This window comes from Chanos chanos, chromosome 12 (assembly GCF_902362185.1).
Source record: "Chanos chanos chromosome 12, fChaCha1.1, whole genome shotgun sequence".
Lineage (NCBI taxonomy): Eukaryota > Metazoa > Chordata > Actinopteri > Gonorynchiformes > Chanidae > Chanos > Chanos chanos.
The window spans coordinates 21,321,497-21,335,789 of record NC_044506.1 but is presented as its reverse complement, the minus strand read 5'-3'; the positions used below and the strand labels follow the sequence as shown (position 1 = coordinate 21,335,789).

The following is a 14,293-nucleotide window of genomic DNA, read 5'->3' as shown; positions in this document are numbered from 1 at the left end:
CAGTACTGGGTTTGGATAAATGAGTGGAGATTTTCGACTGGTTCAGTACCGGGATGTGGGTTACAGTGCAGGGTTCTGATGCACAGAGGAATCAGGGATTGGTCAGTCAATGCAAGATGACTTAAAATGAAATCTTGCATAAATTACAGTTTGACTAAAGACAAACAAAAGCAGACCCTGTTTGCGCTTTCATGTGTAAAGATTTAAAGTTTAAAGTTGAAGAAAGATTTCGGGGTTTTTTTGTTTGTCTCTGCACTTTGTCAAGCACCAAACTATGCAGCGGCCGCATCAAAACGGTCAAACTAAGGCTGATACTCCGCTTCTGCCGGCAACCCTGGAGTCGTGATTCTAGAAACTTCAACAGTGTTGAGTGATGACCTCAGAAAAGTGTGTGTAAGAGTGGAGGTGAACAGGGAGGTGAAAGTAACGTGTGTGTGTGTGAGGAGAGATCTGTGCCACCGTCGCTCCTCTCACCATGCTGTGCTGACTGTAGGAGGTGCTGGAGGGAGGCTGGGAGAGAGGAGGAGCCTGTTTGGAGTTGCTAAAGACCAGAGACTGGGAGAGCGCGGGAGCCGGCTGGGCCTCCAGAGGAGCGGCCTCCGTCTCCAAGGACGAGGAGCCCGGGGTTTTCCCCAGCAACACGGCCAAGTCGATCCTGAGGGGAAAAGAGAGGAAAAACAATCCATGACACCTCTTTTTCAATTATTCACAAACATCTGCATTCGATTCTGTGGAGACAGAGGGATACAGTAACACTAGAGTAGGTTTCTGTGGTCTAACATTTTCATTAAAGTTTGAACATGACCTGAGTGTTTCTGTCTACTTACTCAGCCGTGTCAATGAGATGACACAAATACTCACGGAACAGACAGTCAAATTTTCACTAGGCATCACATGACTGCTTTGTTTATTTGTTTTACTGTTTTCTGTGTTTTTTCCCCAGGTGGGCCTTGTGTTTAGCAGATTTCGATGACCGGGGTTTAGCCAAATTTTTGCTGAAGTGGCTTGTTTGGAGACATTAACGGAACTGCATGGTTTTGGCTTCTCCTCTGACAACATAACAGACCATGGGGCCAGTTTCTAAACACAAATCCCAACCATCCAGCAGCTCTGTAGCTGCACCAGCTCTTCTAAAAACTTCTCAGAGGGAGAGAAATCTGAAAGAATGCTTTGCGTTGGTTCATGTTAACAACCAGAACCAGAAAAAAGCGAAGGCGGGGTTTCTAGCAGATTCTTAGGAACTTCCAGTGAACTATGACTAACAGGGTTTGGACATCCCCTGCATAAACAGGCTAGTCCAAATTCAGTTTCTTATTCATATACCGTTCACACAGCCGTACCCGACACATACACGTGCGCATGCATGTTAAGTGTTGAGGGTGTGTGCATGTGTGCATGTGTGTGTCTTAAAAGTGTGTCTTAAGCTGCTGTTGTGTATGATGTGACATGACCCACCTCTGTCCTGAGGTGATGGTGACACACTCCTGTGGGAGGGGCCCAGAGTACAAGTGTGTGTGCGTGCATGTGTGTGCGTGTGCGAGTGTGTCAGACCCACCTCTGTCCCGGGGTGATGGTGACACTTTCCTGAGGGAGGGGCACGGAGGCCATGCTGGAGGCAGTGAAGATCTTTGCCTCTGACAGCTAAAGACAAGAACCAAAACAACAGTTAGTAAAGGACCAATCAGTTAAGAAAGCCAGAGAAGTATTATCTGTCTAAAGTGTAGTCTAACAGTGCATATGTGTGCATGCACACACACACACACAGACGCACCACACACACAGACGTGCGCGCGTGCGCACACACACACACACACAGACAGACGCGCGCCCACACACACACACAAGCACACACACAGACGCACGCGCACGCACACACACACAGACGCACGCGCACGCACACACACACAGACGCACGCGCACGCACACACACACAGACGCACGCGCACGCACACACACACAGACGCACGCGCACACACACACAGACGCATGCGCACACACACAGACAGACACACACACACACACACACACACAGAGAGAAAGAGAGAGAGTGAGTGTGTGTCTTTCAAACTCACATCCTCATTCCAATCTTCAGTACCCCATTCCTCTGTTGCAGTTCTCCAAGCACCTAAATAGAAAACCACAAGCTCTCTCAGTACAGGGCACCCAAAACCAAAACGTGAAGCCAACAGAAATCGTTAAAGGTAAGCCAAAACGTACAGACAACAGACAGACATCGTTAAAGGTAAGCCAAAACGTACAGACAACAGACAGACGTCGTTAAAGGTAAGCCAAAACGTACAGACAACAGACAGACATCGTTAAAGGTAAGCCAAAACGTGAAGCCAACAGACAGACGTCGTTAACGGTAAGCCAAAACGTACAGACAACAGACAGACGTCGTTAACGGTAAGCCAAAACGTACAGACAACAGACAGACGTCGTTAACGGTAAACCAAAACGTACAGACGTCGTTAAAGGTAAACCAAAACGTACAGACAACAGACAGACGTCATTTAGGATAAACAGGGGAGGAAAGACTCACCTGGGGTGGAGTCAAACTTCGGGGGATAACTCGTTCCCTCAAGCCCTACGGGAATGGCAAAATAATCAACTTTTTCCATTTACACAAACTCCAAATGAGACAGACATAATTTGTGAGGACCGCACACATACAGGAGAGAGAGAGGGACCACGCTCAGGTAGACTAGGGAAAGAGCAAATGACACGTTTGGAAAAGAAAAGGTAGATCTGAGGGGAGATACTGACTGGTGCTTTCCTCGGCTTCCAGGGTGCCTGTGTTACTCCACGTGTTCGCTCCCGTGTAGTTCTCCTCCGGCTGGGCTGGTTCTGCGTAATCCGCTGGGTTAAAGGTACTGAAAAGGAGGAAGGGGGTTGGGGGGAAGGGGGCGGCGATTTAGTGACTGAAATAAATAGGAGGAGGACAATAGCACCAGCCTTTCTCTGCGGTCTGATCTCTAAAGACTATAAGGATGCAGGGAGGCAGGATTTCCTGGCTCTTTTTTGGTTAACTGTACTCTGTTCATCCTTTACTGATGGAGATCAGATCGGGGTTCAAATCAGAACAAAGCAGGAATTCACAAGATCTTAATGACCCCTGAAGAGTAAGACAGCCGTCTCAGGAAACATGTTCAAAACAGATTCAGACAGTGTTTCATTCACACACACACACACACACACACGCACGCACGCACACACAAAAGACACGCGCGCGCGCCCACACACGCACGGCGCAAGAGAGAAAGCACAGGAGAGCATGTCAAGTGTGAATATCACTCAATCTAAAAATCTAGGAAAAAAACGACTGGAAAACGTGCTCAGGACAAGAGCCAGAGTCAATGCAAACAAGGGCTGTCATCCAGATGAGCAGACAGAGCATTCCGGAAGGAAACCGTCAGCGGAGTGGGAGAGAACACTGTGATCTAGTGGATCAACCACAAAAGGACAAAAAGCAGCGTTTGTAGCCAGAGCAGCCGGTTCTCTGCCACCTCAAACTGTCCTCTGGGGGAAATGTCTCAGTCACTCAGGAAAAGCCCAGACAAACCTCTTTCTCAGACAGACTCTCACAGGCAAACCACTGACAAACCAGCCGCATTTCACTCACCTCTCGTCCCCTGACAAATCATGCCTGGAACCCCTATCAGTCTGGCTTTAGAGAGAAACAACAACAATCACAAATCACAATTACAAACTCAACACCACACCTCACATCTCTGCCTGCCTGTGTGTGTGTGTGTGTGTGTGTAAACCTGTGCTTGTCTGAATGCAAGTGAGGACAGGTGTGTGGGGGGAAACCTGTTTGTGTACATGTTTGTAGATGTGTGTATGCGTGTGTGAGCAAACTGGAGTGAGGACAGGTGTGTATGAAAAGCTGGGCATGTGGTGGTAAGAACACTGTGTGCGTGCGTGTGTGTGTGTGTGTGTGCGCGTGCGTGTGTGACAGTCATTAAATGTCAGTGAGGATTTATGTCTTGACTGAGGTGTCACAGGCCAAAGCCAACGCTGCTGAAAGAGAATAAAGACTGAGCGGAGCTTTAACCGTGAGACACAGCCCAGAGACACATACAAACACACACACACACACACACACATTTACACACACACACTTACACACACATTTACACACACAGTCCTAATGCATGCTCTAACAGGTAACGCTACAGAGGAGTGGATATTCTCCCAACTACACTGTCACAGAAAGCCAGAAGCCTGCAGTTTCCCACCACACACACACACACACACACACACACACACACACACACACACACACACACACACGGTGAGCCTACATAAAACTATACCATGGTAACCGAAGTCAAAGTCAACTGGTCAATGAATAGATTTTTACTGGGCACTGACCACTTAAGCTCATCTTCATCTCACTTGGACGGCGCAGCGGTAAATTCCACTCTGCCCTGACACTCGGTGTGATGAGTTTGTGTCTGAGCGTTCGCACTGGCTGGGCGGGGCGTCTATAGGAACAGCGCTGGTCGTGTTGCGGGAGGGTCAGTCAGACGGAGGTCTGCCCTTTTCTATCGCCATGATTTACATACGTAGCTGATTCAGTTTCTCTTCATGGGAAAGTGGCACCGAGCAGAGACAATGTTTCTGACACGCGTCTCTTAAGCACTGTCACTACAGCACTGTCACTACTCACATATCTGAAAAGTCCCTAACGAGGACATTAGTGTCTTATGTCTTTCTTGTGCGCAAAAGAAAAACAGAAACAGACTACAAATCATTTGTATGCTCCCAGTGCCTATCAAGACGTCTGCTGTCAGGATAATATCACAGGAATTCCCAAAAATTCCTCAGTTATGGGAAAGGAGAGGACAGTGTCTGATTTCCTGCCCAAGAACAGACTGATGTTCCAGTCCTTTCTACACAGAAATCTAGTCTAGCTGCACTAGGGGAAAAAAAAAAAAAGTTTTTTGGCATTAAGAAAACCCACGACACCTTCACCACACGCCGCCACCATCTTTTTTTCAGCCGGTCAGATTTGGCCAGGAGCCAACCCCCCCAAAAAAGCCCCCTCTAAAAAGCTCCTTACTGACAGCTACTACTCATCCATTCTCTTTTCATTTTCCCTCTTTTTCACACCGTGTCATTAACCCCTCAGCCTCATGTCTGCATACAGACGTGTGTGTGTGTCATGTCATAACTCTATTCTTTTTTCTTTTTAATCATACAAACACCACACACTCTCCTTCTAATCCCTCTGTACACTGTGATAGCGCTGTGTGAAGGGACACACTACACTCCTCTACAGCCAGCGTCATCTGTGTCCCGCCAACACTGAGTCCGTCTAAACCAGCTTTCTAAAAATCTGGTCCTGGAGGTCCAGGGTCCTACTGGTTTTTGCCCTCACGTCATATTTAGAGCCTTATGTTTATCTGGGAAACAGGCATGTGCACTCTTCAGCCAATCAGAGACCCTAGAGTTTGGTTGGGATAAAATCCAGCAGGATCCCAGATCACCAGGACAAGATCTGGAAAAACCCTGATCAAAATGAAGCGCCTCTGTGTGTGTGTGTGTGTGTGTGTGTGTATAAAGACAGCGATCATGTGAGAAAATAGAAACTTTTGTGTGTCCTCATTTACACAGACAGTGCAATGTCAGGCCAAATGTAGTGTCAGTGCGGGCCAACTGAGCCCTGAACTGAACCCACTGAAATAGTCCAGCTCTACTTTCTAATTCCTGCCACTGTCAGGTGATTTGGGGTAATCCTGTGACATGCCCAGCCAACTTTTCTAGCTTTCAAAGCTAATGTCTCAGACTATAAACTGCAAGCTAATCAATAATTTTAGAACACTTCAAAGACGGAAATGACTGTCATACCAGAAATACAGCTGTAAGAGCTGGAAGGAGAACTGACAATTCAGTCTTCAGCTAGCAAGACAAAACTCAATACCAAAAAGCCCTGCAAAAAGCAGCAATACATACACACACACACACACACACACACAGAGTGGTGCACCATTGGGGGCGTGTTGGCCTGTGGAGGTGTAATACAGACCAGTTCATCCAAACACAGCTGACCGGAATGTGCTCGTGAAATGGCTTATCTTCTAAAGGACCGTATCGGTAGAGTCCCGGTACTGATTTAGACAAATACAAACGGAGAGACCAACGATATTCTCTTGCCTTGGGTCTTAGGCGACCATAAATTCAATTCAGTCAGTACAAACCGCAACTTACCCCATGCCCTGAGACGAGAACCTGCTCCCTCTCCGACCGGCGCCTCCTACAGGACGACGACCACAAATAAAAAAAAAGAAAGAAAAAAAAAAGAATTCCAATTAAGGCTTCTCTTTGAAATGTTATTGATTTTATTGTTCAGACCAGTTCCACTAAAGCAGAGTTAAATGGTCTTCTGCTGGTCCCAGTTAAACTCACCTCTCCCTCTGCCTCTCCCCCGGCGACCTCGTTCAGTCCCTCGACCTACCGCCCCCCCAGTCTTCGCCCCGTCCAGTCCGTTCTCCTGCCCTCGGTCTAAAGGAGGAGAACAGAGACGGAGGTGAGGATATACAGGAGAGAAAAGAAACAAAACAAGTCAAAGAAGGGAGCAGAGTGGAGGTGATAAACAGACACGGACCAAAAAGTGGTCGGAAAAAAAAAAAAAAAAAAAAAAAAAAAACGCATCCGATCCAGACACTAAGAACCGGATGCTCAGATCAATCGGTCGGTCCCGTGTAATCTCCACTCTGAAGTTTAACTGGAGTGCGTTCGTCACATTACGGCTGAAACAGCACAAACGGTGTGAGTGAACATGCTCTCTGTTTGGACAGAGAGACGCAGCGCTTTTAAAAACAGGACAGGCAGACACAGCTCGGCAGGCTCAGTCTCCAGCAGTCTCACACAGCCTGAGGGAGCGCCCCACACGCCTCAGGAGGTCGCCGGGAGCGCGTGTTTCTTCTCCTCCTCACTGATGACCAGCTCCGTTACTGCGGAGCAGGCACCAACAGCCCGGTGGAACACAGACAACAGCACGGAGAACGGCCCAGGACAAACAGCTGCGTCAGTGAGGTAGGAAACTCAGACCACAGGTTTCATTTGAGTGTTTCAGCCTTATGTTGCCCCGCGCCTCAGACAGACACTGAGAGAGAGCATCCGGTACTGGCTGAATTTGATCTGGCACACTCTGTCCTCCCCTCACTGCTACAAACAGAACAGTGAGAGCTTTAACCGTGTGCAGCGTACTGGTCAAAATGCCCCACACAAATCACAACCACAACATTCCCATTCTCTGCCTCTCCAGACAAATCACACCATTCCCATTCTCTGCCTCTCCAGACAAATCACAACCACACCATTCCCATTCTCTGCCTCTCCAGACAAATCACAGCATTCCCATTCTCTGCCTCTCCAGACAAATCACAGCATTCCCATTCTCTGCCTCTCCAGACAAATCACAACCACACCATTCCCATTCTCTGCCTCCCCACACAAATCACACCATTCCCATTCTCTGCCTCCCCACACAAATCACACCATTCCCATTCTCTGCCTCCCCACACAAATCACACCATTCCCATTCTCTGCCTCCCCACACAAATCACACCATTCCCATTCTCTGCCTCCCCACACAAATCACACCATTCCCATTCTCTGCCTCCCCACACAAATCACACCATTCCCATTCTCTGCCTCCCCACACAAATCACACCATTCCCATTCTCTGCCTCCCCACACAAATCACACCATTCCCATTCTCTGCCTCCCCACACAAATCACACCATTCCCATTCTCTGCCTCCCCACACAAATCACACCATTCCCATTCTCTGCCTCCCCACACAAATCACACCATTCCCATTCTCTGCCTCCCCACACAAATCACACCATTCCCATTCTCTGCCTCCCCACACAAATCACACCATTCCCATTCTCTGCCTCCCCACACAAATCACACCATTCCCATTCTCTGCCTCTCCAGACAAATCACACCATTCCCATTCTCTGCCTCTCCAGACAAATCACACCATTCCCATTCTCTGCCTCTCCAGACAAATCACACCATTCCCATTCTCTGCCTCCCCACACAAATCACAACCACAACATTCCCATTCTCTGCCTCTCCAGACGAATTTGACTGAGCTGGTCATACTCCTGTCCGTTACACGCAGAAGCATGCTGGTCTTGTCTGTTACACATACAAGCATGCTTGGCCTGTCCACTACACACTCCCACACACAGGTCCTGTCCGTTACACGAACGGGCATGCTGGTTCTACCTGTTACACACCCCACATGCCTGTCCTGTCTGTTACACATTAGCATGTCATTCCTGTCCATCACACACAGCTGTGTCATTCCTGTTTTTTGACACACAGGCATGCTGGATTAGTGACAGAGCAATGATCCACTGACTGACCATCCAGGATAAAACATTTACAAACGCCGCCTCTGATAGTGAGACAACCCACAGTTTGGAACAAAAACACTGGACAGAAGCCTGCAGTGAATTTGGAACTGAGGAGAGGTAAACATCAGGAGAATTCAGCCTCAGAGGGACAGTTCATCATTCAGCCTTGTTTTACATTCAACAATGATAAGAATTTGCATTGCATAATCCATACCCTACTCACTTACCTATGTGAACTTAACAAACAACCATATGTGTTGTTGAAGGACAAATATGACAGATGAGTTATGACACACACACACACACTTTACTCACACTCTCGTCCGCGGCTGGCCCCACGACCCCTTCGCGGCGCGCCTCCTCTACGACGTGCTGTATCTTTCTCTCCTCCTTTCTCCCGACTCTCCTTCCGTTCCTCCTCTCCCTCCGTCTGTCCGCTCTCCTTCTGACCTGGCACTCCCTTCTTCTTCCCAACCATCTCCCATGAGTCCTGAGAGAGGAGATAAATCAGCTCCAACAAAACCTCCTCACAGCATTCACTCAACACACTTCTGAAAACCTCCCCACAACGATCACTCAACACACTTCTGAAAACCTCCCCACAATGATCACTCAACACACTTCTGAAAACCTCCCCACAATGATCACTCAACACACTTCTGAAATAGGTTACTGGCTATGTTTGGTAGCCGGCCACGCTAGCTGGGTAGCTTCGCGTGGCTTTGGCTGGCTGGGAGCAGACGGCGGACTCACAGTGTCAGGGCTGCCCTCCAGCAGGACGTTGATGGCTCTGTTGATGTCTCCATTACAGTCATGCAAAGCGATCATAGACTCATCCTGGTCCTTTCCTGTGATGTCAATAAGCTAAAGGGAAAGGAGAACATAATAACAGATCAGAGAGTCACCTCCATAACATGACATTAATCACTATGGATACTCTCAGCTTAGTGATACCACTTGCTTCTGGTCCGACTGATGTGCAGGTTGTATGTCTGTGCTTAAAATGACATTAATATACATTCAAACTGGTTGAAGTCTGATCAGTCCAAACAGACACAAGGCAGAAAACTAAAATGAACACCTAGGTCAATTTTTCGGTCGCTCCCAGACAGATGCGTCGAGACAGCATCTGGTACCCCCCCCTCCCCCCCAAACAGTATCGTGGTACACACCACTCAGACCCACTGCACTCCTACAAGCACCGCAGACTTAATTACTGCTCTGTGCCTCTGTGTGTGTGTGTGTGTGTGTGTGTGTGTGTGAGAGCGTAAGAACTTCAGAGCACTGTGCTGGTGAGCTCATTTCTCTCTGTGAGGGACTCTAGCTCGATTTGAAAAGACTGCATTTGTTAAGAACCCAAGCGGCGACATGCGTGACTAGTCAGCTGGCTGGCTCAAAGGCTCATCTCTCACTCTTAAGCAAACCAGACTCAGTGTCAGATCAGTGAGGATGGGAGAGAGTGGGTGTGTGTGTGTGTACTTATGCTGCTCTCAATTATGTGCATACAAACCTGATCACCAAATTCACTGTTAAGCCTTCGAAGAAGAGCTGGCTTAAGTTCAGCTATCTGAAGACAACTGAGACTGGGGTTCGAGAGAGAGGGATCCGAAATCCCTGAGGGTTTTACCTTTTGATGACTACCCTCACGGTGGGGTGACCGACACCCAACGCCACATTTAAAATGCGTAAAATCATACAGCAGCGTAGCAGATGTGTTAAGCCCAGTGGTTGTTGCAGATGTGTTAAGCCCAGTGGTTACCTGCTTGACTTTCTCCTCAAAGTCAGCATCATTGTGGTCGGAGATCATCTGTGCCAGTCGGATCTGCTCAGCCGTGGCCTGGGTGGAGACAGACAAGCTTTCAGCTACACTGGCACAGGAGAACACACCACACACACTCCAGGCCAAAGCTACACTAACCATTTATAAACCACGTAAGGTGTGTGTTACTATAACCACGTGAGGTCTGTGCCGCTGTAAGTGTGTGAGGGGTGTGTGTGGTTGAAACAGGGTGAGGTGTATAAGAGTGTGTGTGTAATACTGTGTATGTATGTACTCTTGTTGTAAAAGAGTATGGTATGTGTTGTTATATCTGCGTAAAACACTCATTTTACTGAAACAAAGCAGGGAGAAGCTTCAAACTGCAGCCTCACTTTTAAATCACTATACTGCCCCCTTTTGCTCAGGCAGAGCACTGCACTCTCCATGCATGTCATTTTCACAGTGTCCACTGCTAAACATGACCACACCCTGAGCCTGTCTCATCCTGCTCCTCTGCAGAGGGGGCTGCAAGCGTGTATGTGGACGAGACCCAAACCAGCCCAGAGACCCAGGAGGTTCAAGTCCTAATGTAGAGAACTCAGTAACTGTATGCTCACTTTAAGGTACGGGAAGGGGTCCACCACCAAACACGCTGCAGGCCGTCAATGTAACTTTCACTTTCAAAGCATCCATGTCCCAGTTACGTACTCCAACCATGCCTCAGTTACCCAGTAAGGCTCTGAGCGGCCCGCACAGAGCCAAACCGGGTAGATTAGTTTTAGGTCTGTTCTTTATTCTGACATAACAGAGCTAAACCATGCTCCCAAGCGCTTGTAATCTGATTTGATCCGACGAGCTGCATCGAGTTGTTTATTTTCTTTTTTAAATGAATTCAAAACCAAAAGATGCTGCCTCACAGCCTTATCGATTTTTTTCCACAGACCTCACCGCTTCCTGACTGAACGCAGGACGAAAGCTTCACTCAAGAATCCCAAAGGTCAGCCAGGAGGTCACCGAAATAACGAAAGCAGCACTTCTGTTTTAGAGGAGTCAGGGCGTCGCCCAAGCGGCTGATAAAAACTGCTTCTGCTATTGTCCTTCCAGAACTGTCCCTTCCTCCCATTAATGCCCAACCATAAGTTTTCCATGACTGGCTGGAAATCCTGTTGTCTGTAGATTACATGTTTAACCCTGTGCCTTTCAAGACGTGAACTTTATTGGACACTGTTTCGCTTTGACAGGGAACCCACCCACCAACATTTCGCTTGCAGGGAACGTGAAACCAGGTTTAGTTGTCTTTTACCCTCCCACAACCCAGAGACAGAAATAAACCAAAAAAAAAAAAAAAAAGAACCTGGTTTAGTCTCTTAAACCCATCAGCTCTGATTATCTGAGAATGACTTGAGTCATGCAGTACTTCACTGCGTTTCAGGCACAGGTAATAAACTCTGCGTGTGCACAGAGTCAAGCACAGGCGCCTGTGACCTGAGGCGAACCGCAGCTGTCAATCACTGTAGCCTGGTCAATATAGCTGTCACTCCAGCTCCTCACCATGCTGAGTGAACCTGACCGTATTAAACTCCACAATAAAGACTGACACCCGCGTTTAGCGGCAGCGTGAGACTACGGCTCACATCACATTAGTTCAGTCTCACAGTGTTTGGTCTCAGAGGACACAGGCCACTCAGCTCTGACACGCACAAACACATCGCATTAGACTGTAGATACAGCACAGGCTAGTCCGCCCTCAATGAAGAAAGGGGTTTTGACTAACTTGTCGTAGAACTGTTAGAGTAAAGCGTCTTTTATCATCAGAATTATCTGTGTAAATGACAGGTCTCACTGAAGACGTAAGCTGTCATCAGTAATGTCCTGGGTCTATATGAATGACAACGTGTCACATGACGCGTGCCGCTGATGCTTTCCTGTCGGGACAGCATGATGTCATCGCTAAACCAACACTGCGCCATCACAGATCGACGGCAAGTTTCCATGGATTTGTGGGGAATTTTTTCTTTTTTTTTTTTTTATTTTAAGTTATTTTTTTAGACAGCCATTAAATGGTGAGGGGGTAAAGACTCCTGATTAAAGTGCAGTAAACTCCCCTGTCACTAAAAGGTCCCTTTAAACAGCCAAAGCGGACAGATGTAGACAGACGTTCTCCAACTTTAGACAACACAGAATAAGTCTGACTACTGCCACTCCAAGTCTTTTCCCTTGTCAAATTCTACATATCAATGATTTATTCATCATCATCATATTATCAGTTTTATGTACAGCTTTACGCGCGACTGATGACGCAGAACTATTTTACTTTCGATTTACCATATTACAGCTTTACACAAATGTCTACACATCCGAGAAAATGTTTTATCCCGTTTTTTTAAACTGTACAAGCCTACGCCTCAGTTATCGGGATGCTGTGTAGCCTGTTCATTGTCTCACAAGCACACTGTGTTCACTGTGTGTCCAGATCACGTTTTGGGTCGTTTTTTGTTATTCTCTGTTTCCCAGTTCAGTGTCATGAACTATCTAAATTACATTTTCAAGTTCAAGAACAGGGTTCATCTACTTGGGGGGACGGACTGACTTACCTGAGGCCTCTGCTTGTGCTGTGACGGGTTCTGTGTCTGACCTTGTGTTTGTTCCCAGTTGCCTCGGGACCGGTTACCGCCCACCGATGTCATCATTTACAGTATATACAAATAGCGGTATTTACAAAGTAGCAATACCTACAGAAAGACAAAGGAAATGTGTTCAGAAAGGCAACACATTTATTAAACCCTGATAAATTAATAATCTACGAGCAAGTGCATGCAAATATTGATTTTTTCCCCCCTCTGTTGTACAGACCATCAGCGATTTGATGTCTCATATGTAAACACGTGCAAACAAACATGCTCCCATCATACGATGTAAATGGTCCGTGGCCATTTTGAAAGACCGACCAAGTCCATCAACATGAAAGCACAGTTTCACAGTTAGCAAAAAAAAAATCGAGTAGAATTAATTATATATCCCAAATTGTTGCTTGACTATGTGTTACTGTACTTTTTTTGGAAACACATTTAACGAAGAACAACAATAAACATTAAATATAAGCATACTTCCGGGCACTGAATTATGTGACGTTGTCACCAAAAAAAAGAATGTTTCCGAAAAGTGGAAATACTTCACAAATTGCATAAACGTCTTCGGTCATAGGTTTATCGACTATTTCGATGTTTTAGGTCACTTACAATTCACATCTCGAAATGCATTGCTGAGACAAAAGCTAAATAGCACAGGTTTATAAACTCGCAGGTAGTGGCACAGCGAGCTACGCACTTTTCTGCGTGCACGTCCGACACATAAACTAACAGCCAATAAGCATCCGCTATCATGTCAACAACGTGCGGTCTAACCGCGGAAAATAAGCTTGACAAATGGACACCTACACGACGATGTGAGCGTTTTCACGGATGAAAAATATCATTTGACATAAACTGCGACTACAAGGATGAAAACATCGCGTTTTAGACATCCTTTCAAAAACAAGTTACAAACATAATACTATAGCGAACCAAGTCTGCCGCCCTCCGCATGAAATATATTCTAAGCCTCGCGTGGCAAGAATTTAAAATCTAAATTAATCTAACAAGTATCACATTTTTAACGAGGCTCACCAAAGAGAAAGTATGTTGGTTGGAAATTAAGGGCGAATTTCTCAGCTAGGGTTATGCTAGCTAGCTAACACGCTACCATGAGTGGTCATCAAGAAACACTGCACAGCACTGATTTGCAGACAGTTATAACTACCGAGGTATAACATTTACAGCACCGACTGCCAATCTGCTCCACTCCATTGAAACATCAGGTGCCTGTACCATATGAAAACGACTGCTGGTTTTATGTGGTTACTGATGCCAAACGGAACTGTTAGGCTACCTTCTGTAAACAAATGTGATCAAATTAGCTGACACGTTAGACTCGATCAGGTGTCACGTTTGGAAAAGGAAAAGCACACATTAGAACCAAAATAGAGATCGATTAATATTACAGCTGCTTGTAATTTTGTTAGAGAAGGCCATTGCTGTTCAGTGCCAACTTGCTCCAAGTTAGCTGGCTAACGCTGGTTGGCTCACTAATTCTGTAACGGTAACTTGCTACTTCG

General features: G+C 46.8%; 1 protein-coding gene across 1 annotated transcript in view; it reads right to left on the bottom strand.

Moving 5' to 3' along the window:
• ubap2l (ubiquitin associated protein 2-like) overlaps positions 1–14,293 on the bottom strand; it is a 31,255-nt gene that overhangs the window by 16,251 nt on the left and 711 nt on the right. Inside the window, exons 2-12 of the mRNA XM_030788765.1 lie at positions 12,735–12,872; positions 10,141–10,218; positions 9,135–9,245; positions 8,697–8,871; positions 6,415–6,510; positions 6,217–6,262; positions 2,767–2,873; positions 2,539–2,611; positions 2,073–2,148; positions 1,556–1,641; positions 475–655 (exon numbers count right to left, since the gene is read on the bottom strand). Coding sequence (XP_030644625.1) covers positions 475–655; positions 1,556–1,641; positions 2,073–2,148; positions 2,539–2,611; positions 2,767–2,873; positions 6,217–6,262; positions 6,415–6,510; positions 8,697–8,871; positions 9,135–9,245; positions 10,141–10,218; positions 12,735–12,830 — 1,125 coding nt within the window. The 5' untranslated portion in view covers positions 12,831–12,872. The remainder of the gene's footprint in view (positions 1–474; positions 656–1,555; positions 1,642–2,072; positions 2,149–2,538; positions 2,612–2,766; positions 2,874–6,216; positions 6,263–6,414; positions 6,511–8,696; positions 8,872–9,134; positions 9,246–10,140; positions 10,219–12,734; positions 12,873–14,293) is intronic.